Source organism: Camellia sinensis, chromosome 15, assembly GCF_055761805.1.
Source record: "Camellia sinensis isolate YWXY chromosome 15, ASM5576180v1, whole genome shotgun sequence".
NCBI classification, from domain to species: Eukaryota; Viridiplantae; Streptophyta; class Magnoliopsida; order Ericales; family Theaceae; genus Camellia; species Camellia sinensis.
Window position 1 is genome coordinate 138,437,464 of NC_138975.1, and position 26,450 is coordinate 138,463,913.

General features: G+C 43.0%; 3 protein-coding genes across 3 annotated transcripts; 1 reads left to right on the top strand and 2 right to left on the bottom strand.

Moving 5' to 3' along the window:
* Window positions 1–1,129: 1,129 nt before the first annotated feature.
* LOC114264640 (uncharacterized) lies at window positions 1,130–4,063 on the bottom strand. The gene is made up of 2 exons (XM_082908619.1): window positions 3,249–4,063; window positions 1,130–1,133 (listed from the first exon to the last, which is right to left on the bottom strand). Exons 1-2 carry the CDS (start codon window positions 4,061–4,063, stop codon window positions 1,130–1,132), a joined length of 819 nt encoding a protein of 272 aa, XP_082764745.1.
* Window positions 4,064–11,186: 7,123 nt separating this feature from the next.
* Window positions 11,187–12,632, top strand: LOC114284853 (glutathione S-transferase U7). Its single transcript, XM_028227801.2, has 2 exons — window positions 11,187–11,605; window positions 12,051–12,632. Exons 1-2 carry the CDS (start codon window positions 11,297–11,299, stop codon window positions 12,414–12,416), a joined length of 675 nt encoding a protein of 224 aa, XP_028083602.2. The 5' UTR covers window positions 11,187–11,296; the 3' UTR covers window positions 12,417–12,632.
* Window positions 12,633–21,626: 8,994 nt separating this feature from the next.
* Window positions 21,627–24,248, bottom strand: LOC114284852 (microbial collagenase). Its single transcript, XM_028227799.2, has 4 exons — window positions 23,786–24,248; window positions 23,007–23,189; window positions 22,835–22,894; window positions 21,627–22,044 (listed from the first exon to the last, which is right to left on the bottom strand). Exons 1-4 carry the CDS (start codon window positions 24,050–24,052, stop codon window positions 21,754–21,756), a joined length of 801 nt encoding a protein of 266 aa, XP_028083600.2. The 5' UTR covers window positions 24,053–24,248; the 3' UTR covers window positions 21,627–21,753.
* Window positions 24,249–26,450: the final 2,202 nt, after the last annotated feature.

Consider the following 26,450-nt stretch of genomic DNA (forward strand, 5'->3'; position numbering starts at 1 on the left):
GGGAGCCGACCGCCTGGTGAAGATTGTGGATGAGGGAGCTCTGCGCGCGGCATCTGGGTATAGTGAGGCCGACCTGCTGAGGGGGTTATGCTCCGCCCAAATGGAGGTAACCACCTTGGCGGGGGCTCTTCTTAGGAAACCTGGGGCCGCCAAGTTGAAGGCTGAGGAGGCCAGGACCCAGTTGGCCAAATTGAGGAAGGACAGTGCCGACTGGGAGACTGCCTATGCTGATCTGTCAGCAGTCAAGTTGGAACTGGAGGACACACGCCGTAAGGTTGTGTCGCTGGAGTTCCAACTGGCTGGTGAACAGAAAAAGTTGGAAGAGTCTAAGAGGGCCTGCGCCGTGGCAGTCGAGCGGCACGAAGAGGCTATGACCAGCAATGAAGAGCTGGTCAGGCAAAAGGATGAAGCGGACTCTAGAATTGGAGACCTGTTGAAGGAGCTGGGGGAGGAGCGCGCCAGAGCAGAGGAGGACAAGGGGAGGCTTCTGAGGGAATGGGAGATGGAGAAAGCGAAGGTGGCGGCGGAGCTGGAGAGTCTGAGGAAGGGGATGGAAGAGGAGAGGGCGACGGCGGCTGCTGAAAGGGGGGCCCTGCAAAGGGAGCTAGACGAGGAGAGGGCGAAGGCAGCGTCTGAAAAGGCGGCCTACCCTGATCTATGCGTCGCGGCAGTGGAGCAATATAAAGGGTCCCCCGAATTCCAGATGGTGGTGGATGCTGCCGTCGCCAGGAGTCTGGCTGGTCAAGAGCCTGGGGGGGTGGGCCCATCAAGGAAGACGGCTGGGGGTAGGACGGAATCAGAGGTGATTGAAAGCTTCTAGCAGTCCGACTTCTATAAGCGCGAAATGGCCGAGTTCTGGGACAGCGGTTGGAAAATGTTCAAGCGTAGAGCTGAGGAGCTGTTCCCAAACTTGGACCTGAGTAGTGTGACAATAGGCGAGGATGATGTGGCCCAGACCCCCCTGGACGAAGGCGTTGAAGAAGAGGATCTGGCATCCAGCGAGGAAAAGTAGCCAAGGAGAAGAAGATCTGGACGTGCTCTGTGGTTTGCTTTTTTTTTTTTTTTTTTTTTTTTTTTTTTTTTTTGGTTGTAAACACATTGTAAAGGAATAAATGAAGGTATGGAGAATTTAACTGTAATAAAGTTGTGTACAAAGATTATTTAATTGTAATGGATGAATGTATAGCCAGTTGAATTTTGTGTATTTTGCTTATGCTGCCAGTGTGAGTGAAATGTTGTGATTAAAACTGGTCAAAAAGATTGGGTCAATAAAAAGATCGTGTAATGTGAAAGTTAAACATCATGAATGAAATGTTTATTTTGCGGAGTACGATTGGAGTTGTATGAAAATTGAAAAGATAATGGAAAAAGTGGAGTAGGAGGCAGGTTGTAAATTGTAACTAACTAGTTGGCAAATAATCTGATCATTAGATGAAATACGTGAGAGTATATGGAGGATTTAACTCGGTTGTATTGTAACTAACGAGTTGGCAAGACGTGATCCTAGAACTGTGAAGAAGCTTCAGAATGTGACTAAGTGTTGAAAATGTGGTGCTGCTGGGCGTTGAAGTGTTCAGTCAGGCTGAGGCTTTTGAAGTGCTCAGTCTGGCAGGGACCTTCGAAGTGCTTGGTCTAGCAGAGGCCTTCGAAGTGCTCGGTCTGGCCGAGGCTTTTGAAGTGCTCGGTCTGGCCGAGGCTTATGAAGTGCTCGGTCTGGCCGAGGCTTTTGAGGTGCTCGGTCTGGCCGAGGCTTTTGAAGTGCTTGGTCTGGCCGAGGCTTTTAAAGTGCTCGGTCCGGCTGAGGCTTTTGAAGGGCTCGGTCTGGCCGAGGCTTTTGAAGTGCTCGGTCTGGCTGAGGCTTTTGAGGTGCTCGGTCTGGCCGAGGCTTTTGAGGTGCTCGGTCTGGCCGAGGCTTTTGAAGTGCTCGGTCTGGCTGAGGCTTTTGAGGTGCTCGGTCTGGCCGAGGCTTTTGAGGTGCTCGGTCTGGCCGAGGCTTTTGAGGTGCTCGGTCTGGCTGAGGCTTTTGAAGGGCTCAGTCCGGCCGAGGCTTTTGAAGGGCTCGGTCTGGCCGAGGCTTTTAAAGTGCTCAGTTTGGCTGAGGCTTTTGAAGGGCTCGGTCTGACCGAGGCTTTTGAAGTGCTGCAAGTGGAAAAGTTATTGGGGCCACATAGAAACAATTGAATTACGAAAACCGAGGCCATCAGTCGGGATTTACATTATGTATGGAAAGGGGAATACAACAATGTTGACAATACAAAATATGAACTTATTGGTAGTAACGCTTCAAATGTTCTGCATTCCAGGGATGGGGCAGGTCTCGGCCTTCCATGTCTTGAAGTCGGTAAGTGCCTGGTCGTGGTCGGGCTTTCACAACGTAGGGCCCCTCCCATTTGGCTGCCAGTTTGCCCTCAGTTGGATTCTTTGTGGCAAGAGTCACTTCTCGCAAGACAAGGTCCCCCACGGAGAACTCTCGTGGTCGAACTCGGCGGTTGTAGTGTGTTCTCATTTTCTGCTGGTACGAAGCCAATCTGATGGCAGCGGTCTCTCTGAGCTCTTCGACGAGGTCCAGGTCTGTTCGGTGGAGTTCGTCGGCTGCGGCCAGATCCGGATGTAAAATCCTGGGAGTGGGCAAACCAACTTCTACCGGAATAACCGCATCAGCGCCATATGTTAAGCGAAAAGGGGTTTCACCAGTGGGAGTGCGAGCAGTGGTTCGGTAAGCCCAGAGTACATTTGGCAGTTCCTCGGCCCAAAGGCCTTTAGCAGCTTCGAGCTTGGTTTTGATGATTTTCAGGAGGGAACGGTTGGTGACCTCAACTTGGCCGTTTGCTTGGGGGTGACCGGGGGAGGAGAAGCACGGTTGGATCTGGAGATCTGCATAAAATTTTCTATACTTCGCGTTATCGAATTGTTTTCCATTGTCAGAGATGATGGCTTGAGGGATGCCAAATCGACAAATGATCGATTGCCAGATAAACCTGGTGGTGTTCCGCTCGGTGATTGTGGCAATGGGTTCAGCCTCGACCCATTTGGTGAAGTAATCAATAGCAACGATTGCGAACTTGGTCTGACCTCGACCGGTGGGAAGCGGACCGACCAGGTCGATCCCCCACTTGGCAAACGGATAAGGGCTGTAGAGTGTGATCAACTCTGTGGGAGGGGCGTGAGGGATGTTGGCGAAGCGTTGACATTTATCGCATTTGAGCACGAAGTCGGTCGCATCCTGATTGAGAGTTGGCCAAAAGTACCCAGTACGGAGTATCTTCTGGGCAATGGACCTGCCTCCTGAGTGATTGCCACAAATCCCCTCATGGATCTCCTGCATTACGTAAGTTGCTTGCGCTGGATTGAGGCACCGTAGATATGGCCGGGAGAAGCCGCGTTTGTACAATATATCATCGATAAGGACGTAATTGGAGGCGCAGGATCGGACTTTGGAAGCCTGCAGCTGGTCATCTGGGAGTGCTCTTGTGGTCAAGAATAGGAGGATGTCGGACGCCCAAGGGATAGGTTCATTTTGAATGCACTGTATGGCTTGTAGATCGGGTGAAACGACCGGGTGGTGTAGATATTCAACGCGGACATCATGGCTGAGGGTGGGATGGTCAGCCGAAGCCAATTGAGCCATCTCATCTGCTTTGGAGTTTTTTGCCCGAGGAATATGCCTGATGTGGAAGGTAGTGAAGAGGCGAGCAAGGGGGAGTGCCAGGTCTCTGTAAGCTTGCATCGTATCGTCCTTGGCGTCAAAGTCCCCCGTCATCTGACCGACGACGAGTTGGGAGTCGCTGAAAACTCGAAGGTGGCTGACCCCTATGTCCTTGGCAAGGTGGAGTCCTGCTATTAGTGCCTCGTACTCGGCTTCATTGTTGGTTGCTTCAAACAGGAAACGGAGGGCACATTTGAAGTGGCCGCCCTCAAGAGAGGTGAGGATGAGGCCGGCACCGCTTCCTTCTCTTCGGGACGACCCGTCAACATTGAGAGTCCAAGAATGAGGATCTTCTGGCTCTGTTGGAGCTGATAGGGGCGGAGGTGTGGTGGTTGGGGTTGGCCTGGTGAACTCCATGATGAAGTCAGCTACAGCCTGCCCCTTGATTGCTGTCCGAGGGCGATAAGAGATGTCAAACTGGCTGAGTTCTACGGACCACTGCATCAGTCTGCCTGAGAGTTCTGGTTGCTGCATGACTTTCTTCAGGGGCTGGTCGGTGAGGACCACTATGGAGTGAGCTTGGAAGTATGGGCGAAGTCGTCTAGAGGCAATGACCAAGGCCAGGGACAGTTTTTCCAGCAAGGGGTAGTTCTGCTCCGTGCCCCTGAGAGCTCGGCTAATGTAATAGACCGGTCGTTGGACCGAGCCATCTTCTCGAAGGAGAGCTGCACTGACTGCGGTTCCTGATACTGCTAGGTAGAGAAAGAGGGGTTCGCCCGTGATTGCCTGGGAGAGAAGGGGGGGTTGGCCATGCATTGTTTTAACTGTTGGAAGGCCTCCTCGGATTCGGCTGTCCATTCAAAAGTCTGCCGAAGAACTTTGAAGAAGGGCAAGCACTTATCTGTCGCGCGGGATATGAAGCGGTTAAGGGCCGCCACTCGGCCGGTGAGCCTCTGAACTTCTTTGACCGTCCTCGGCGACTGCATCTCGACTAAAGCCTTGATCTTCTCAGGGTTAGCCTCGATGCCGCGCTGACTGACCATAAAGCCCAAAAATTTGCCAGACCCTACGCCGAAGGCGCACTTCTCTGGGTTGAGCTTCATCTGGTATTTGCGCAAGGTGGCGAAGGTCTCACGTAAATCAGTAAGGTGATCGGAGGAGTACTTGCTTTTGACTAGCATGTCGTCGACGTAGACTTCCATATTCCGGCCTATTTGGTGATGGAAAATGGTGTTAACCAGCCGCTGATAAGTGGCCCCAGCATTCTTCAATCCGAACGGCATTACACAGTAGTGGTAGGTACCTCGGTCGGTAATAAATGATGTGTGCTCCTGGTCAGATGTGTGCATCAAGATTTGGTTGTATCCAGAGAAAGCATCCATGAAGCTGAGCATTTGATGACCGGCTGTGGCGTCGACCAGCAGATCTATGCGGGGAAGGGGGTAGCTGTCTTTGGGACAAACTCGGTTCAGGTCAGAGTAGTCGACACAGAGTCGCCACCTGCCATTGTGTTTGCGGACGAGGACCACATTGGACAGCCATTGAGGATAGTCCACGTTTTTGATGAATTGGGCCTCGAGGAGTTTGTCAACTTCGGCGGCTATAAGGGTGTTGCGCTCCGGATGGAAAATGCGTTGTTTCTGGCGGTGGGGTCGAAAATGGGGTTCGATGTTGAGGCGATGGGTTATGAAGGAGGGGTCGATGCCTGGCATGTCAGAGTGGGTCCAGGCGAAGACATCTCTGTGCTCGGTTAAGAGAGCAGTAAGGTCGGCCTTGGCCTGGGCGGGTAATTGGCTGCCGATCCTGGCTGTTCTGATTGGGTTGGTGGGGTCGATGTTGACTTCAACAAGTTCCTCTACAGGTTCACCTCTGACCAGCTCATCTTCGTCTCGGACGTCAAGCCCTTCGATGATCATGGCCTCTTTTAGCTTGACTTCTTTGAGCGAGGCGACATAACACTCCCTGGCCATGGTTTGTTCGCCTTTGACAGTTCCGACGCCGAGATTGGTGGAAAATTTCATGGCCAGATGATATGTGGAAGTGATGGCTTGGAAGGCATTTAGGGCTGTGCGGCCAAGGATAATGTTGTAAGCGGAGGGGCAGTCGACCACAAGGAAGGTGAGCAGCTTGGTGGTCTGCCGCGGGTGCTCGCCGATGGTGATAGGCAGATCGATGGAGCCGATGGAGGTCACTCGGTCGCCGGTGAAGCCGACCAGAGGGGTTTGGAGAGGGGACAAGCTTTCTTCCCCAATCTTGAGTTGGCGGAAGCAATTGAGGAAGATGATGTCTGAGGAGCTGCCGTTGTCTATGAGGACTCGTCTGACTTTGTAGTTGGAGAGGATGGCGGAAATGACAAGGGGGTCATCATGTGGGTAACGGACTCCTGCACAGTCGGTATCGGTGAAGGTGATGGGTTCGATCCATTATTTTGACTGTTTGGGAGGTTGGTCCACTGTCGCCACTGCTTTGTCTGAGCCTTGTCTGATTTTTCTGAGTTCTGCCTTCTGAGCCGAGCGGGATGGCCCCCCGCAAGCAAGGCCCCCCGAAATGACTCTGATTTCTCCGACTGGTGGAGGGGGATTGCCCGGAGGCCGAGGCTGTGGTGGGGGGCGATCGTGGCCTTCGTTTGGTGGGGCTTGATTGCGGGGTGGTGTGCGTCGGCGATTGTTCCTGGGATGGTCAGTTCTTTGTCTCTGTGGGGGACGGGGGTCTGTGAATCGGCTGAGGCGGCCCTGGCGGATGAAGGTCTCGATCTGGTCTTTGAGGTTAATGCACTCGTCGGTGGTATGGCCATGGTCTTGGTGGAAGCGGTAGTATTTGGACTGATCTTTCCGGGTGGAAGGGTTTCGGGACGGTAGGGGCCATTTGAGGGGGTAGTCCCGCTGGATCTGATTGAGGACGTGCTCCATTGGGGAGTTGAGAGGGGTATACCGCTCGAACCGACCGGGCGGTCGGGTCGGAGTCGACCGGTCAGTTCGGGGAGGGGGCGGTCATTATAGTGGGGTGTTTGGCTATTATACTGGGCGATTCTGGGTTCGGAGTCTTTCCTCTTTTCTCTGGGAGTCGGATTTTTAGGAGTCGGCTCTTGCCGAGCGGCCAGGGAATCTTCAGCATTTATGTATCTCTGGGCTTTGGATAGTAGAGCTGCCATGGTGGTTGGAGGGCTTTTGGAGAGGGAGAAAAGGAAATCAGACGACCGCAGGCCGGCTATAAAGGCGGTGAGGATGACCTTGTCGTCATTCTCCGCTACTTGAAGGGCTTCGGTGTTGAAGCGGGTGACAAAGCTGCGGAGCGACTCCCCCTCGGTTTGACGAATGTTAAGGAGCTGGGTGGCTGGGCGCCTCTGACGCTGGGCTCCAATAAAATGGCTCAGGAAGGAGTCACTAAGGTGTTGAAAGGTGGAGACGGAGTCCGCCGGTAGTTGGCTAAACCACAGCTGAGCTGATCCCTTTAGTGTCACTGGAAAAGCTCGGCACATGATCTCGTCAGGGAAGGCATGGAGGACCATGAGGGTGCGGTAGGTTTCCAGATGGTCGACTGGGTCCGTCGTGCCATCGAAGGAGTCAATGGTAGGCATCTTGAACTTGGCAGGCAATGGTTTGTCGCGGATGGAGGCAACAAAAGGTGAGTTGGTGGTGGCTGAGGGCTTGTGCTGAATGTTTTGCATGACGCCTTGTAGTTGGAGTTTCATAGCTCGGATTTCAGCGTCCCAGAGGGGAATGTTGTCGCCATGGTCGGCCAATGGAGGCTGGACACTGCTAGCTTCCCCCTCAGGGGTCAGTGCTGCGACTGGCGGGCGTGGAGGTGGAGGTGGTAGGTTTTCATGTTGGGGAGGAAGGAGCTGCGAACCTTCTGGGTTAGGCGGAGGGGGTTGTGGAGCAGTATGGCCTGGGGTTGTTCCTTGGTTGGGTGGAATGTTTGGAGGTGGAACGGGGGGGGTTTCTTTGGAGTAACGCATTGATCAGGGCCTGGTTTTGTTCGGCCATGCGGTTGATGCTGTTGGTGAGTTCGATGATGTGTTGTGGTGGGTTGGTTGGGTGGGAAGGATCTGTTTGGTGATCGGCGGCGTTGTGGTGAGAAGCCATGGACCTAGTCGTGACCATACACCTGGACGGGCAAGAGGGGAAGGTGATGGTGAGAAGGGAGGGCTCCGGCGGTAGTGAACACAACTAGCACACGAATAAACCACTAATTTCCCACAGACGGCGCCAACTGATAGGGTTATAAGTTTCTGCTTCCCGGGTGGATGGGTCGGACTGGTCCAGGCTCTTCAGACTCTGGCTCAGGGTGATGACTCCGTCAAGTGACCTGCATGCAAGCCCAGAGGGGAACGGGGTAGTCCCCCAGTGAACCCTCCAGTGTGAGAATTAGTAGAGTAGGAGAAAAACTGTGTAGAGAGAGATTGAGAGAGAGAGATAGCTTAACCTTATTCTTGTCCTCCTATCCTTGCTTATATTCTTTAGTTATCATTTTTCCTGTCTCTTGTGACGTGCTTTCCTTCGCCGAAAGCCTGTGCCGTAGCTTACCTTGTTCAGAGTGATGGAGGCTTTGTTCCGGCGGGGGGTGCTGTCGTAATAAATGCTGTGATGGGATGCATTAATGGTGATGTGTTGTGATAATAACTCTGCAGATCTTTGTCTGCTGATGTGGCCCGTGTCCCACCTGCCATGTGCCCAAATGCCATTGGCCCTCCATGTCTAGATGGCCTCCAGCTGTCCTGGGCTTTGCCAACCAGGTTATGCCATTGGTCCCAAGCGATGGGTTTGGGGTGGTTTACTGTGGGCCGTATGCCTTGTGGGCCTATCCATGTCAAGTTGTAATTAAAATATATATATATATATATATATATATAATTAAAAATATATATGATACATCATTTTCAAAAGATTTGTATAATAAAATTTCCCTTCAATATCTTATAATAGTTCTCTCTCTCTCTCTCTCTCTCTCTCTCTCTCTCTCTCTCACACACACACACACACACACACACACACACACACACACACACACACACACACACACACACACACACACACAAAACAAAAAATCAAAAATCTTTTACACACACACAAAACAAAAAATCAAAAATCTTGTTTAAAAGTAAAATCAAGACCAGTCACATTCTAAGAAAAAAAAAACAGAAGCCAAAAGTCATTCCACGACATTTGTAATGTTTTAATTTTAATCAAAATATGTGTTATTATCTTATAATTTAAAAGGAAAATATTTGAAATCCCTTTTGGAGATAATTCCCACACTCCCAAAATATTTGAAATCTCTTTTGGACTCACTCATGTATGTGTAAGGTCTACATCATGACTGATTCAAATTTGTAGGGCCTTACGGATCTCAATCATTGCTCAATTTAAAAATAAGAACCATGTTTCTTTCTGGTTTAAAATCATATTAAAGCGTGCTATTAAGCTTTGTAGACCCACCACAAAGTCTACATCAATTATTTGAACTGTTTAATATTTAGGAGTCGTCAAGTGCTTTATTCTTACAAAAAATTATGTTAATCAAATATCAATAGCTTCTTGATCAAATCAAATTTGTGTTGATGGAAATTATGATTTTAAAAATAAATTATTGATACAAATATGATCTGATCAAGTGGTTATTGATATTCGATCTACGTGATTTTTTATAAGAATAAAGTATTAGATGAGTTCTAAATATTCAACGGTTCAAATAATCAATGTAAGCCTACAGAGACCCCACATAACGCTCGAATTGAGATACCCAGCTGGAGACTAGCACTGTCCTAAAAATAATCAAAATATATATTATTATCTTATGATTTAAAAAATCCCATTGATACACAACTTCAAATTTGTTTTCCGTTTGGGAAGTGGGTTGGCTTTTTGGCTTTTTGACTTTTTTGGCTATTTTAGCCTGGGCTAAAAAGCTTGGTTTGGGAAGGGCTTTTTAGCTTTTTGGCTTTTTTGACTTTTTTTGTGAGAGAAGAATGTAATGATTATAGGTTGGATGTGATGTTTTGTTTGTTATGGCTAAAATAGCCTATTTTGTTTTTTGTGGCTAAAATAACCAAAAAAACCTGAAAAAGCCCTTGCCAAACACAGGCATATAAATGATGTTCCTAGGTTTGAGGTTGCTTATTTTATTTATTTATTTATTTTTGTTTATTTTCGTCTTTAGTAATTTTTAAAAAAAAAAAATTCAAAAAATTTTAAGCATCTAGATTTAGCTCGACAAAACGAATTGAATTTTTTTTTTAAAAAATGTTTCAATTTTTTTTTTTGAAAAGACAAAAATAAGCAAAAAATAATAGACTTTGGCATAGTTTGGGAAGTTGGTTTTGGTGGGTTAGGGGCTAAAATAGTCACAAAAAATAAAATAGGCTATTTTAGCTACAAAAAAATAAAACATTAAATCCAACCCATAATCATTACACTCATCTCTCACAAAAAAAAGTCAAAAAAGCTAAAAAGTCAAAAAGCCCTGCCCAAATCAGGCTTTTTAGCCAGAGACTAAAATAGCCAAAAAGTCAACCCACTCCCCAAACAGAGGCTTTTTAGACTTATTTTGGCTAATGTACTTTTTAGATTCGTTTCAATAATCCAGACCAAACAGATAAAAAAAAATTTGGCATAATTTTAAAAAAATCACTAAAAATAAAAAATCTGCGACTTTTTTAAATGTTGCCAAGCCTCCATCTTCAACTTTTTTTTTTTTTTTTTTTTTTTGTAATTTTATTGGACCAAGATAAATATAATTTTTATATTTTTTTTTAAAGATCTTAGAGAACAGAATTTAAAATAACATAAGAATATGATTGTGAAACTTAAAACTTAATTTAATTTGATTTGATTATAAAAATATCGGGGTACGTAGTTCAAATTTTGTGGCTTAAAGTGGCTCAAATGGCCAAAACGACGTCGTTTTGAGTACAGAACAACATAAAAACGTCGTTTTGGCCATTTGAACCACTTTTAAACCATAAAATTTGAGTTACGAGATATTTTCCTACATTTAATATGGATCCTTCTAGTAGATTAGATTTTTGGTATAACGTTAAATGAATGTAGTTACCATAATTTGACTTCTGAAACCATTGACGCCAAGGACACGCAACGAATTCAACTCCAAAATCTAAATCAATAGTTAAATGTGTCTTCACATTTATAGACTTTATATTACTTCTATTCAAAAAAAAAAAAAAAAAACCTTTATATTACTTTACTACCTTAATGATGAATCAATAGTAAATGGTACATTAGACAGGAAATGAACTATTTTACTTTTGGATTTCACTCTAATTTCTAAATAAACATTATTAATTGAATTAAATTGACATAATGTTAAAATTCAAGAGTAAATTTGATTCAATCAGACAAGAGTAAATTTGATTCAATCAGACAATAATGATCAAATTGACAAAAACAAACTACAAAAATATTACAAGTTCATTTACCCCCCCAACAAAAAAAAAATAAAAATAAATAAATAATGAAAAAGCAGTCTAATTTTTATTTTGATCTTTCTTTCACAAGTCAAACACGTGTGCCTTCCATGAGCTTTCTCTGATATAGATTAATTGACCAACAATTTACTTTTCAAAACATAAATCAGACTCATGAATCTCTCTATAAATACAACTAAAAGGAATGCTATATAGTTATCAAAATAATGGGAGGAGTGAAGTTGATAGGTACAACCACAAGCTTTCCCTGTGCCAGGGTTGAATGGGCTCTGAAGCTAAAGGATGTGGAGTATGAGTTCATTGAAGAAGATCTAATGAACAAGAGTCCATTGCTTCTCAAGTACAACCCTGTTCATAAGAAGGTCCCAGTGCTTGTACATGATGGTAAGCCTATTGCTGAGTCACTTGTCATCCTTGAGTATATTGACGAGACATGGAATGTCAACCCTTTGCTGCCTCAAGATCCATATGAGAGAGCCATGGCTCGTTTTTGGGCTAAATTCAATGATGAGAAGGTACATATGAATTCAATTTCTTGAACTTTTGCTTTTAATTTGGTTCTATTTTGTGCTATGGTTTTGGTCATGGCTATGTTTGGATCTTGAATCTGAATCGATTTGCAAAGACCAAAGAAAAGCTTTTATATTTCTGAATTCAAGATCCGCGTACAGTGTTGAATCTTGAATTTGAAAAGAAAAAGTAAAACAGTTTGTACACTGTGATTGTACATAAAAAATTTACCTCCATATTCACGAAGAATGTTTATTTTCTCTTCTATTTCCTTTTTCTTCCCTTTCAAAATTAAGATCCAGACATTAGAAAAGAAGGAAAAAAACAAGAGTTTCTTTCCCAAATACCAAATTTCAGGTGAATAATTAATCAAACGTATAATCTAAATACCTTCATAATTTATGTAATTTTAGGCTCCTAAATGTGTTTTTTTCTACTTTCTCTGTCCAGTGTGTCCTTGGTGCATGGAACACTTGTAGTGCTGAAGGAGAAGAAAAGGAGAAGGCAATAGAGTCTGCAAAAGAATCATTTGCCTTTCTTGAGAAACAGATCGAAGGGAAAAAGTTTTTCAGTGGAGAAAATATTGGATTTTTGGATCTAGTGGTCGGTTGGATCCCTATTTGGCTCAATGCCATGGAAGAAATTGGAGGCACGAGTCTTGTAAATGCCGCGAACTTCCCTTGCCTCCATGAATGGGCTCAAAACTTTGTCCAAGACCCACATATCAAAGAATGCTTGCCGCCAATAGAAAAGATCGTCAACTACATCCAAGGTGGTATCAGCTACATGCGTGCCTTAGCTGCCAACAAGCAGTAATTTTTTCACTTCTTGAAAAAATTGAATCCGTGGTTGCTTGTGATTTGATCAATCAAATTCCTAAGATTGGTTTGTGTCCTCTTTGTTTTTAGTTGTTTGTTGTTTTCCTTTTCGGTTTTGTTTTTGGGTAGTGATATTGGCTTGATGGGCATATTTGTGCCTTACATCAGTGGACTGTTATAGACTCTAATAAGATTTCATCAATTGTGATCCTCACTTGAAGCTTTAAACCTTTAATTTTTGAAAATTTTCAATTTTTGTTTTTTTTTTTTTTTGGGCATAAAAGATAACTCCATTAAATTAAGATTGAAAATTTTCAGATCTTGATTATTCTCAAGCTAATTCATATTCATATCTACCTCAATTAGAATGAGTTTTCTAACCAAATAGATACAGTGGCGAAAACTTATGCTACACAGACTTGTGTACGAGTATGGGGTGCGGGTATATCCAAGCGTCAGATCTTCATAAATTTAAATCTTAAGATCTTGAGATATGTATTTAAAATTAGATATGGGTACAGAGACGCGTTATATATACATATATTTCATATTATATAATATTTTTATATGAGATGTTGTAAATTATGTAAAAATATATAAGACATTAAATAGGATTCAAAAAAAATATGATATTTCTATATCTAATTCATGTGAAAAGGTAAAAATATTACTTTACTAGCAAATGTAAGTTTCATCTTCTTCATGTATTGTCATTTGTAACAAATTAAATGATCCAAGAGTCTAAATTGGATAGAATGTTAGACACATCCCACACCCTTATCCATGTCATATCTGATGGACGCAGGTACTCTAGGGGAAATAGCAGAGTTAATGTAACATAAGTATGCAAACTAAATTCACAACCAAAACAAACAGTTGAGATGAATATCAATCCAGACATTCCCATTGTTTAGTGTATGTGCAGTGTTTATCAGCAAAATGACCAAGAAACATGTATGCACCAGGAGAATTCTCAAATAGTTCATTAAACAATATGAAACCTTATGAGTTTTTTTGAATTTTTCATTATTTTAGATTTTAGTATGTTTCAGAAAGCGGATTGTGAAATCGAAACCAAACAAAAATAGTGCACCTAATCTATAGCTTCAATATGCAGGTTGATATTTTAAAGTTTCCATTTCCTATATGAGAGGGTAATTTTTGGGAAAAATTGGGCCGAGCTGCAAGTTGGGCTTTGAGGCCCAAAACGCGAAGGACTAAGTAAGAAGGCCGTAAAGGATACTCCGGCCCAGAGAGCAATGTTACTCCGGCTGGGAGAAGTAAATGTTACTTCGGCTCATGGATGTAAAAGCTACTCCGGCCTTGGGAAGACAAAGTTACTTCGGCCCAAGAAAGAGTAAAACTACTCCGGTCTGGAGGCAACTCACAGTTAGGCCGATCTCAGAGTTAGTCCGGTCGTGACTTACAATGGTTAGGTCGGTCAGAACTTGTTACTTGGAAGTCTGATCTAAGCGCATCAAGGTTGAACAGGGCAGCCGAAGTAAAGATTTGGAGGAGAGGACCGAGCTAAGGATAGTTCGGCCTTCTGTGACTCGATATAGCCAAGTTTACTTCGGTCGAAAGGAAGTTCGGCCGTAAAGAAAACCATCCCACTTGGTTTGAGCAGTGGGGGAGGGTGTAAAAGGATAAGCATTATCCTTAAGAGATTGAATCCTAGGAGGACTCTGTATGGAGAAATACAAGTCCTACTAGGATTGTGCCATATGAAACTTATAAAAGCTCACAAGCATCACCTTGGAGGAGGTAATTGAACAAAATCTTTCTGAGAACTTTGAGCTTTGTCTATTTGTCAAGTTTTCTGACTTAGGCATCGGAGAGGTTTCCGGCACACACCCGCCGGCTAGCTCACGTTTGTGTTTTCAGGTGACAAAGCGACGTCGTACGGAGGAGCGTGGACTTGGTCAACAGGATTATACGAGGAGAATTATTTCCTCCCCGTACAATTGGCGCCGTCTGTGGGAAGAACAGACAAGAACAAAACCTCTTGACTAAGCTTCTCCTTTTTCTCAAGTCAATGGCACACATTGAAGAACTACCACAGTCCGCCGTCGACGGACTAACTCCAGAGGGGGGCGCAAGGCGAGAAGGATTACCTTCCGTCCCCCCCATGGCAGAGTTGGAACCCCAACAACATAACTCCAGGAGGAGTGGCAGGGGAAGGCGGAATAGCAGCCCTCGTCACTCTCAGAGTCCTGACAGACAAAGGAGGAGGATTGATCCTCAAGCCCTGGAAGATCGCGTAAAGGAACAGGATGAACTAATTCGAAGGATGGCGGCGGACATGGAGACTTTAAAACGCCAGATAAAGACCAAAGATGTGGCGACAGGAGAGGGGCGCAAGCATAAAACGCCCCCTCGCCACTCAGAGAATCGTAGTAGGAATACTACGCCCTCCCAAGGAGAGAGCAGAAGCCTCAGGACAGGCGACACTCACTCCTTATCTTCAAGAACTCGTCACTCCAGGTCTGAGAGGACGAGATCCGAAAGATCATATACTGAAGGAAGTACGTATTGGCCTTCACATTCACACCAAACCAGATCCAGACAAACCGAGCTACCCAGGTCATCCGACTTACGAACCGTGCTAGAAGAAAAAGCACGATGCAAGGAGGATGCCAGGGCAAGGGATCCACACCGAATTTCGGCCCTACAACGGTTGGCTCCTCGAACGCATGGAAGCGTCGAGGTTGGAATGCCAATACCGCGACCGGCCTACGAACCAGCGGACAAAGCATTGGCAAGACTACAGACTTCGCCGTTTGTCCCAGCGATCGAAAACGCACCCCTACCATCAGGCTTCCTTCAGCCGAAGTTCAATACATATGAAGGGAAGACGGATCCGTATTCTCACCTGAGCCACTTTCGCCAAGTCATGGCTGTGTACAGGCGAAACGAGGCCCTAATGTGCATACTCTTCCCATCAAGCCTGGGCGACTTAGGCTTGACTTGGTTCGAAAAGCTCCCAGAGGGCAGCATAGCCTCCTGGGCCCAATTGGCAGAAGCATTCGTAACAAGGTTTCGGACAAATACTAAAACACCGGTGGAGATAGACCAGCTACTCTCCATCGACATGGGTGAGAAAGAAACCCTCAGATCTTACAACAGTCGCTACTGGGAGACATTCAACCAGATTGGAGACTGCCCCACCAATCTAGCCATTGCGCAATATAAAAGAGGCCTACCAGTAGGGAACCGACTAAGGGATTCAATTACCATGACGCCACCCCTCACCATGGAGGCCCTGATGGAGAGAGTACATCAGCACATCAGGGTAGAAGAGGATGGCGCACGTGCAAAAGCAAAATCTAGTACAACCACAATGCCAGAAAAGAAGACCTCAGCAAAGGTCAATACAGTAGATCGACAGAATAAAAACGGACGCGGCAGACGAGATAACGGAGAAGATCCAGATAAAAAATGGTTGAGAATCCGCACTGCCATAACAACGGTGTTCAAGAAACCAATATATCGGATTCTGAGCGAAATAAGAGATGAGCCTTTCGTCAAGTGGCCAGCCAAGCTAGGAGAAGCCCAGAAAGACTACGATGACAGATCACGGTGCACCTTCCACCAAGAAAAGGGGCACCGAACTGAGAATTGCACGCCACTGAGACAGCACTTGGAAGAATTGGTGGCAGCAGGACACTTGGATAAGTACATTGAAAGAGGGACGCAGCCAGCCCCCCAGGACCATAATAACCACCCCAATGGAATGCCAATAGACGCCCCGCCTCAAGGCGTCATCAATGTCATACATGGAGTCTTTGAACCTGAGCGTGTATGCGAGCTCAGGGGATCGATCAAAAAGGCAGAACACTTTAGAGAAGTACTAAGTGCCCAACCAGCCATCAAGAAAGGGAAGACGGAGGCAACAAACGTCATGACTTTTTCTGACAAAGACTTGGAACGAATTTACTGCCCCCACAATGATGCCCTGGTCGTCACTCTCCGAGTCAAGGATTTTGACGTCAAGCGGATTCTGATTGACCAGGGTAGTTCATGTGAAATCATGTACTACGTGACATTCAAGCAATTGAAGCTGCAAGACAAAGACTTGGCACCTGCCGTATCTCCCCTAATTGGGTTCAACTCCATGCCAGAATGGCCCGTCGGCAAAATCATTCTTCCAGTCAGAGCAGGAACCGTGACAAAACAAGTGGAGTTCTGGGTATTGAAGGTCCCCTCCACTTACAACATCATCTTAGGCAGAACATGGCTGCATGCCATACGATCACTGGCGTCATCCTACCACCAAGTAATGCGGTTCCCCAACAACACCGGCATAATTGAAGAAGTCTATGGAGATCAGATCATGTCAAAGCAATGCTTCGTCACGGCGAATGGCAGCCGCGCTGCCAAAGGATATGTTCATTCGGTGGAAGAACCAGAGAGTAATGAGCTATTCGCAGATGTCGGAAAAGCGGCGGATCGGAAAGCAGTGGAGGACCAGGAGATGGCAAGTTAAGGCCAAACTGGGACGGTCCTTACAAAGTGGTTTGGTTAACAGACAAAGGGGCATACCACCAAGACAAGGACGGCAAAGCAATCCCTAGGCCATGGAACACGGCCAATCTCAAGTTATTTTATTTTTTCTTTTTCAAAGACGTGTAATTTTTTCTTTCTTCAATAAAACAAGCGAATCTTTTCAGCATGAGTTGTTCTCTGTAAAAGTTAGCTTTAGTGAAGATTAGGTACATAGCAAGCATTTTATTCTAAGTTGGCTGGAAAAACTAACTTAGAGGTTGGCTGGAATAAACCAACACCCCTCCTAAGCCTAGGATAAGGATCCAGGCTGCAGGACGTTTGGTCGGAATAACCAAACTTTATTCTAAGTTAGCTGGAAAAACTAACTTAGAGGTTGGCTGGAATAAACCAACACCCCTCTTAAGCCCAGGATAAGGATCCAGGCTGCAGGACGTTTGGTCGGAATAACCAAACTTTATTCTAAGTTAGCTGGAAAAACTAACTTAGAGGTTGGCTGGATTAAACCAACACCCTTCCTAAGCCCAGGATAAGGATCCAGGCTGCAGGACATTTGGTCGGAATAACCAAAAACTAGAAGTTAGCTGGAAAAACCAACTTCAATAGTTGGCTGGAATAAACCAACACTTGTTACTCTTCAGCCGAAGTAAGTGTAAGGCTGAAGAGTGGTTGGCTGGAATAAACCAACACTTTGTACTCCTTAGCCGAAGTAAGTGCATGACTAAGGAGTGGTTGGCTGGAATAAACCAACACTTGTTACTCTTCAGCCGAAGTAAGTGTAAGGCTGAAGAGTGGTTGGCTGGAATAAACCAACACTTTGTACTCCTTAGCCGAAGTAAGTGCATGACTAAGGAGTGGTTGGCTGGAATAAACCAACTCTTGTTACTCTTCAGCCGACGTAAGTGTAAGGCTGAAGAGTGGTTGGCTGGAATAAACCAACACTTGTTACTCTTCAGCTGAAGTAAGTGTAAGGCTGAAGAGTGGTTGGCTGGAATAAACCAACTCTTGTTACTCTTCAGCCGAAGTTAGTGCAAGGCTGAAGAGTGGTTGGCTGGAATAAACCAACTCTTGTTACTCTTCAGCCGAAGTAAGTGTATGGCTGAAGAGTGGTTGGCTGGAATAAACCAACCCTTGTTACTCTTCAGCCGAAGTAAGTGTAAGGCTGAAGAGTGGTTGGCTGGATTAAACCAACACTTAGTACTCCTCAGCCGAAGTAATTATGTCGGCTAAGGAGTGGTTGGCTGGTAAGTATAGTTTAACCAACCAAAAACCGAAATAGCACTTGGAGTAATAGAAGACATTACAAACCCAAGCATACACACAAGAACCGAAGTAAGAGTTGGAAAAATTTAGACAGGAAAAAGCAGACAGCTACTTACCAAGACCATGGACTTGGAAACAGACCGAATTGATTTCATTTCGGTATTCAGTTGCTTCAAGTGGTGCTCCATGTCCTTAGGGAGGCACACACTTTTGGCCAGGTTAAAGGCCAGTTGGTGGTCTTTTTCACCCACGACCGAATCAGTGACTTTGATGTTTCGGTCGTTGAAGATCAAAGGCGGAGCCCACTTCGGAGATCGGGCTCGGTCAGTTTGTTCAGGTTGGGAGGCAGGTTGAGGACTTTGGGGGACGGTTTCGACTTCGTCAACAAGTTGTTGTTCGGCTGACATAGATCGGGCGCGTTTTGAAGGGCGAGACGAAGAGGGCCGTTGTGAAGGAAGGGCCACGACGGCAGGCTGCACCTCAGTAGTTGGTGTTACTTCGGCTCTAGTTGTTGAAGTTAGAAGGGCCCTGACTCTGCTCTTCTTTGCCATTTCTTCCTCAGCGGTTAATGGAACAAGTCTTATCTCGGGCAAAGTGGGGTCCGGCTCCGGTGCTTCCTCGAGAAGAAAATCGGTTACTTTTGCCTTCCGTCGACCGCTGTAACGGTAGGTCGGTTCGAAATTTAGAAGCTTGGCCCAATCTCTTTCTTTAACCCGAAATGCGGCTCGCAAAACGCCGAGGTTAGGATAGCTATACAAGGAGTGGAGATGGGCGAAATCTGCAAAAAAAAAAGACAAGTGTTAGTTCGGCTAGCAGATTAGGCAACCGAGATAACATACAAAGCAGAAGACCGAAGTAAAATTACCAGGCTCTCCCATTTTCCAATTTATAGGTCGGCCAGGAATTTGAGCTTGAAAATCCTCAAAGTTCCCAGAGACCCAAAAGAAATCATCATCATTGAGATCTTTGTCCGGAGTATGCTTAATTATCTTCTCTCGGCGGCGGCGAATTCTAAGGTAATATACCCACCCAGCATTCTTTGAACCGATGGAATACTGATGGAATATTTCGGCCAGACCAAGATTCAGTCCGGTTTGGTGGTTTAATGCGGCTATCCCCATTATAATACGATATGTGTTGGTGGATAGTTGGGTGGGACATAGCCTAGTCTGCCTAAGGAATTCGCAGATTAGCGGTTGGACAGGAAACCGTAGTCCGGTTTCAATTATTGATTGAAGGGTGAAAGGGACGAAGCCTTCATTGTCCCAGGGAGTAGCATCTTTCTTGGCCAACTCCAGTTGAACATCATCAGGAATCTGGTAGTCCTGCCTGAATTCGGCCATGCCACCAGGGGTTTCGACTAAATATCTATACTTACCCATTTGTTGTATAAATTACGGATAAGTTATTTCGGTACAAAAATTTGGCTCAGTAAGCTCGGTTGAGCACACGCAGGAGGGCCTGGGCAACCTAAGTCTGCAAAGTAGAAAGCAAGGGGGTTAAGCACAGATCGTTGGACCGCGCTACAAAATTATAAGCAAGATATACAAATCCTACTTCGGCTTAGTTGGCTGGTTCTACCTTGGCTCATCAGAAGGTTTCTTAGCTCGGTTTTTGAGCAGTTTAGACCGGTTTAACGTCTAGGGGCAGCTTTCCTGAGTTCGGTCTAAGAAACTAAGAAAGCTGGTTTAGTCCCAAGGCCTAAAACGGTTACAGTATAATTACTTCGGTTGAGCTCTCAGGGGCGGCTTTCTGAGTTCGGTTTGAGAACTAAGAAAGCCGGCTTGGCCCCAAAATCTTAGCTCGGTTATAGACCGAAGTACCGAGTTCGGTATGAGCAAGCCTGTTCGGTGATCTTATCTTGGCTAGAGTGGGTCAGAAGAAACTACTGATATTCCTACAAGTTCTAGTTCGGTTATGTTCAGAATCTATCCACATACATAACACAAACAGTTTTCTAGTCCGGTTGCTAGGTGATTTTGGATCTAAGATTCCTACAAAATAGTTCATACACATACAAGTTCTACTGGTTTCTTCATAGAAAGTACAAAAGCAGAGCAGATAAATGGAAGAAATGTTTCGCAAAAGCATACGAAAACTAGATATACAGTTGCACAAAACGAATGTAAAAGCAAAAACATGAAGGGAAAATGGATTTGCTTACCAGAATTAAATAAGGAAGGACTGAAGATGAAGACTGTCGCAGTAAAGAAAGAGCACGAGCAGCAAGAACACAGAGAGAGAAGATGGAGAAATGGCAAAAGTAAGGGGACCCTAGCCTCAGGGATTGATTTTGTTAGAAAGCCCAAAATTTGGGCGGGACTGTTCAAATTTCACGAAGTACGAAAGACGGCGTGACGGCCGTCCTTAGCCAACCAAAACAAGCCACGTGTCATAAGAATGGGAAGCGTTACAGACATTATGATTGAAGAGACGTTTTTGACCGGACAAAACATGGCCAGGAGTAAAATTAGCTCGGCTTAAAACTCAAGAGTTTTTTAGCTCGGCTGGAGAGGCTAAAGTATTTTTTAGCTCGGCTGGAAAAGCTTAAAACGACACTAGCTCGGCCAGTGGACTGGTAATCCCAATCATGCTATGCAGATGGAATTAAGGGGCAATTGAGAGGGTAATTTTTGGGAAAAATTGGGCCGAGCTGCAAGTTGGGCTTTGAGGCCCAAAACGCGAAGGACTAAGTAAGAAGGCCGTAAAGGATACTCCGGCCCAGAGAGCAATGTTACTCCGGCTGGGAGAAGTAAATGTTACTTCGGCTCATGGATGTAAAAGCTACTCCGGCCTTGGGAAGACAAAGTTACTTCGGCCCAAGAAAGAGTAAAACTACTCCGGTCTGGAGGCAACTCACAGTTAGGCCGATCTCAGAGTTAGTCCGGTCGTGACTTACAATGGTTAGGTCGGTCAGAACTTGTTACTTGGAAGTCTGATCTAAGCGCATCAAGGTTGAACAGGGCAGCCGAAGTAAAGATTTGGAGGAGAGGACCGAGCTAAGGATAGTTCGGCCTTCTGTGACTCGATATAGCCAAGTTTACTTCGGTCGAAAGGAAGTTCGGCCGTAAAGAAAACCATCCCACTTGGTTTGAGCAGTGGGGGAGGGTGTAAAAGGATAAGCATTATCCTTAAGAGATTGAATCCTAGGAGGACTCTGTATGGAGAAATACAAGTCCTACTAGGATTGTGCCATATGAAACTTATAAAAGCTCACAAGCATCACCTTGGAGGAGGTAATTGAACAAAATCTTTCTGAGAACTTTGAGCTTTGTCTATTTGTCAAGTTTTCTGACTTAGGCATCGGAGAGGTTTCCGGCACACACCCGCCGGCTAGCTCACGTTTGTGTTTTCAGGTGACAAAGCGACGTCGTACGGAGGAGCGTGGACTTGGTCAACAGGATTATACGAGGAGAATTATTTCCTCCCCGTACACTATAGCTTGGGAAAATGTTTTAATTCAATCCAACGTTCAATTAGAATCGAGTTCAATGTACTTGTTGTAGTGTATCAACTACTTTACATGCCTCAGAGAATCTACTTACAAGTATATATAGCTTTGGAAGAAATCAGTAGCTCGCGATATGGCGACAGCGGCACCAAAAAGCAGTCCCTCCACTTTTGCCTCGAGCAACAGCTATTTCCTCATCAATGTAAAACCAAATGAAGAATGGATCTTTGGTGCTTGGCTCTCTCTCGTCTTTTCCTCCAAACTGTATTTCGAAAGGGTTAAAAGGTCCGATTTTTATACGGACGCGCTCAAATATGAAAGCAAGTATTCTATTCTTCCATGAAAACCTTCCTTCAAACGTTAAACGTCCAAGTTGTCCCAGATAAACTCCGTTCTCAATCCTCTTTGCCTGGATCAAGATATGTTAGCCTCCAAGTTGATAAAGTAAAAATACTACTATTGTCTTAGTACAATGTTGAATATTAGGCATCTAAAACCTCCTAAACGGGTATACAATGTAGTAGGCAAGCAAGAAATTCTCAATCGTTGCTTTCCATACTCCAAAGAGATGCTTTAAGTAATAGTGATTTGCAGGGAAAAAACAAAGAACAAATGAAACTGGAACCATTTTTAAAACAATGGGTAGAAATATAGAGACTAAAAACATTCGTGAACTATAAACAACAAATGTTTGTGAACTATAAACATGAAAAAGAGGCCTCGTTGAGGACTACAATACAGATTGTACAGTTAACATTTCACTCTATGACCTAAAATCAACATGGCTGAATAAATGGGAAGAGATTCTGAATTTTCACCTACAAAATCAAGTTTTAAAGGCAGCTGTAAATCTTTAAAGCCATGCTCGGAATTACATCATGGAATAATGACATTGAAAATATCCTTCTTTACTGCAATCATTTGACTAAGCTCTTTTCTTTACAGGGTCCATGTATAGGTCCCAATTCAATAATATATTCAAGCAACTTTATGATTAGAAAGCCATTCGTCAAGAGGCACAAGCACATGATGTATGCTCAAGTTAGAAAGAGTCATTTGTAGCTGCAACAAGTGCATTCTTAAAATGAACAAACATTTTAAACTCCCAACTTTTTTTCACCTCTAAAACATAGATGTGTGAAAATACCCCAAGTTTAGAAGCCATTGCAAGTAAAGAAAAAAGACATAAGAGTGCTTACAGCAGCATCAAACCTCTGAACAGCTGTGATGGGGAAGTATTTACCACTGTTTAAACTATTCTGCAAAACATTACAGATGCAGAATAAGGCGTTGATCTTTTGTGAAAAGGTCAAGGAATAAATAAGATCATAGAGGAAGAGGAAGCAGAACAAGAAGGGGAATCAATTTAACCTCTGCAGTGAAAATAAGCATCCAGGTTCTCCCAGGTGATTTAGACCCGCCAAGAGTCTGAAGAAACCCTGAGGGATTGAGTTTTGCCTTCTCCATCACAGAGAGAGCAGACAGAACCTCCTCCGGTGCAACCCGTCTTGTTTTAGCAGCATTCTTGAGCAATTTCACACACTCCTCTACTTCCTTGACAACATCAACAACATGGTTTAGACTAACTACCCAAAAGAAGGGTGGGAATGCATCCATTCAAGAAATTGTTTTCTGAAAAATACAAGAAGCTAATTTTGAAGAAATAAACACCAAATGATGTTTTTCCAAATTCAAAAACTAATTTTTCACAAAAAAGAAAAAACAATATGAAAATATGAGTGTTTTCGAATTTTCATTTTTTAAAATAAATTAGTTTATATTGTTTTCCAGTACTGATTCCTAAAACAAAACCAAACCGAGCAAATGAAGTCCGTTGGTCTCAATCAGCACTTTCACCAAGCAAGAACAGCATAATTGATATACAATACCCAAAAAATCAAAAAAAGCAAAATTATAAGCTTCAATATGTGACATATAAATTTGAAGTTGGTCTCAAACAGCACTTTCACACTCTCATTGAGTCACTAAGCAAGAACAGCATAATTGACATACAATACCCAAAAATAAAAATAAAAAATAAAGGGAAAGTAACGAATCCATAGATGACACTGAAATTCAAATCAATTGAGCAAATGGTCAGAACTCAGAACTGAGAAACCCAAAAACAGATACAAGGAGAGGAGGAGTACCTTGTTGGGTTGCTGTTGTTGTTGTGGTTCTTCTTCTTCCTGAACAAGAAGACGACTACTGGTTTCTTGGCCTGTCTCATCAGGGGTAGCTCTGACCTTTGCTGTGGAGAGCCTTAGGTGATTGGTATTTGTGTCAGTGAGCTTAAGATGGAGATGGGTTGTGAGAGGAAGTTTTGAGGGATTGAGGAAAGAGTGAGATGAATTTGGGATGACAAAAGAGGAAGGTTTTGAAGAGAACAAATGGGTTGAGGCAGTTGGTGATCCCATTGAAGTTGTCCTGTGACAATTGGGGCTTTTTTCAGTTGGATTGTCGTGGCCATTCTGTCTTGATTTTCTTGATGAGTCATTTCATTATTGTGGATGCATTTTGCCCAACCATTAACAATCTAATCCACTCTCATGATTTTCTTGATGGGGCTTGCGGGCGTTCGTTAATCTTTCTTTGTGGGTTTTAGTCCGAATTTTTATTTTGTCGTTAGTGATGTTTTAAATATTTTTTTCTGTTGCCTTTTAATGCGTTTCTTTTAATTTTTTAAATTTAGAGATTTGGTGAAAATTTTATTTTGATGGATTTGTAATCTATTTGCTTCATAACATTTTGTCCAATCTAATAATATTTAAAAGTGATTTTTCTTATAAATATAAAAAAAAATACAAAGAAGTCCACAAAAAAATTTTTTTTTTTGAAAACAATTGTCAAGCAATTTCTTTTTGTATGGGAGGTTGCTTTTGCCATTTTTTTTTATAGAATTAAAGTTATAATATTTTAAAATATAGACAAATATATTTAATTGTAAAATTTTCAATTGTAAAATTGGGATAAATATATTTAATTGTGCGTTTTGAAATTATAAAATGAAAGTAGATTTATTTAATTATCATTTTTTTTCCTTTAAAATTTCGTATTCGACATTGATCTTATTTAATAATTAAAAAAAATTCAAATCTAAACAAATTAATTTTATTAAAAATGAAATTATAACATGTTAATTTTTTTTTTTTTTTATCATAGAATACATATAAACGACAAAAATATCATGAAGTATTTTTACATTTTTCATGTTTGAATCTAAGAGCATTCACAATGGACTTGTTAGTGTCAGTGGCCAAATTTTTAGCCAGCCACAATGACTTTTGTCGCCACAGTGACTTTTGTCTTCACAATGGAAGTGTTAACGAATGTGTTAGTGTCAGTTATTAAGTTGTGTGTTTAGCTAGTGAGGGAGAGAGAGAGAGAGTTGTGTGCTTGGCAAAGTCCTCCTGAATGTTCGGTCGAAAATCCCCCTGGACGTCTCACCGGAAGTTCAACCCAGATGTTATGTAATTTTTTTTTTTTTTATACTTGTTGAGATTTTTTTTGGGCTTGAATTTTTTGATTAAATTAAATTATTTATTTATTTTATTTGTTATATATATATATATTCTTAACACACCCCTTAATACATACATCAATTGCACCACCACGCACTCTCTAAAATTAACAAACTCTTAGCACACCTTAACACACATTTTTAGGTCTCACTTTTATCATTTTTTGTCATATAACACACATTAACACACTTGTTTAGCCATTCCACTGTGGATGCTCTAACACTAAACAAATATTATATGCATGTCCTACTTAGGACCATGCAAAATATCATTCAATCCGCTAAAATCACATCGATCCGTACCAATTCGTATCTTCTTCTTTTTTTTGATTGGCACCAATTCGTATCGCTTTATCCGTTAATTGTGGTTTGAACTTTAAAATTTATAATCTGCTTTCTAATTGCTCTGCTCCTCTATAGTTAATACATATATATTTTTTAACCTCTAATAAAATATCAAAGTAAAAATGAGTGTGAAAAAGATTTAAGATATAAAATTTATTATAAATTAGTAGTTATATTTATGAAAAAAATTATTTAAAAATAATTTGTGTTATATATATGAAAAATATTATACAAATTAATATTATATATAATGTAAATACTTAATAATTGATTAAAAATATTCTTTAATCCACTTCAAACTGTCAAAATCATAATTTGTCAATCTATTAAACAGCTATTTAATTTTTAATTTTATTCCTAAACTGCCTGAATCTCACTATGCATATCTCTATTTCTACCTAACAACAAACAACAATTATTATAGATTGGACCTAAAAATGCTATGCTTGATTTCAAAATCAGAATCAATTTTTTTAATTTTTTAAGAAAATATACACTAAAATAATATTTTAAAAGTTTAAAAATTAGTTTTTCTTAAAAAATATAAAATTAATTTCTAAATCAATTAATTTCTAATTTTTCTTAAAAACTTAATTGCTAATTTTTTTAAAAATTATTTAAAAATAAATTGTGAAAACTAAATCAAACAATTATACTTGGCCACTTATTATTATTTTTAAATAAAACTTAATTTTAACATTTTCTTTGAATTTTATTACATTGATTTGGCTATATTTAAGCACGGGTATGTCGTAGCTAATTTTAAACTAAAAGATGCTCATTGCTCACATTCTACTTTTCTCGGTAAATGGCCTGCGTTTCTTTTCTTCACACGTAGCATAAGCCTTTTTCTCACTCGTTCTGGTCCACAAATTACGAGAATCACTTTTGCCTGGCTCATCATGTGAAGAAAGACGTCCGCTTTATCAACGGGTCGTGGATTTCACGAC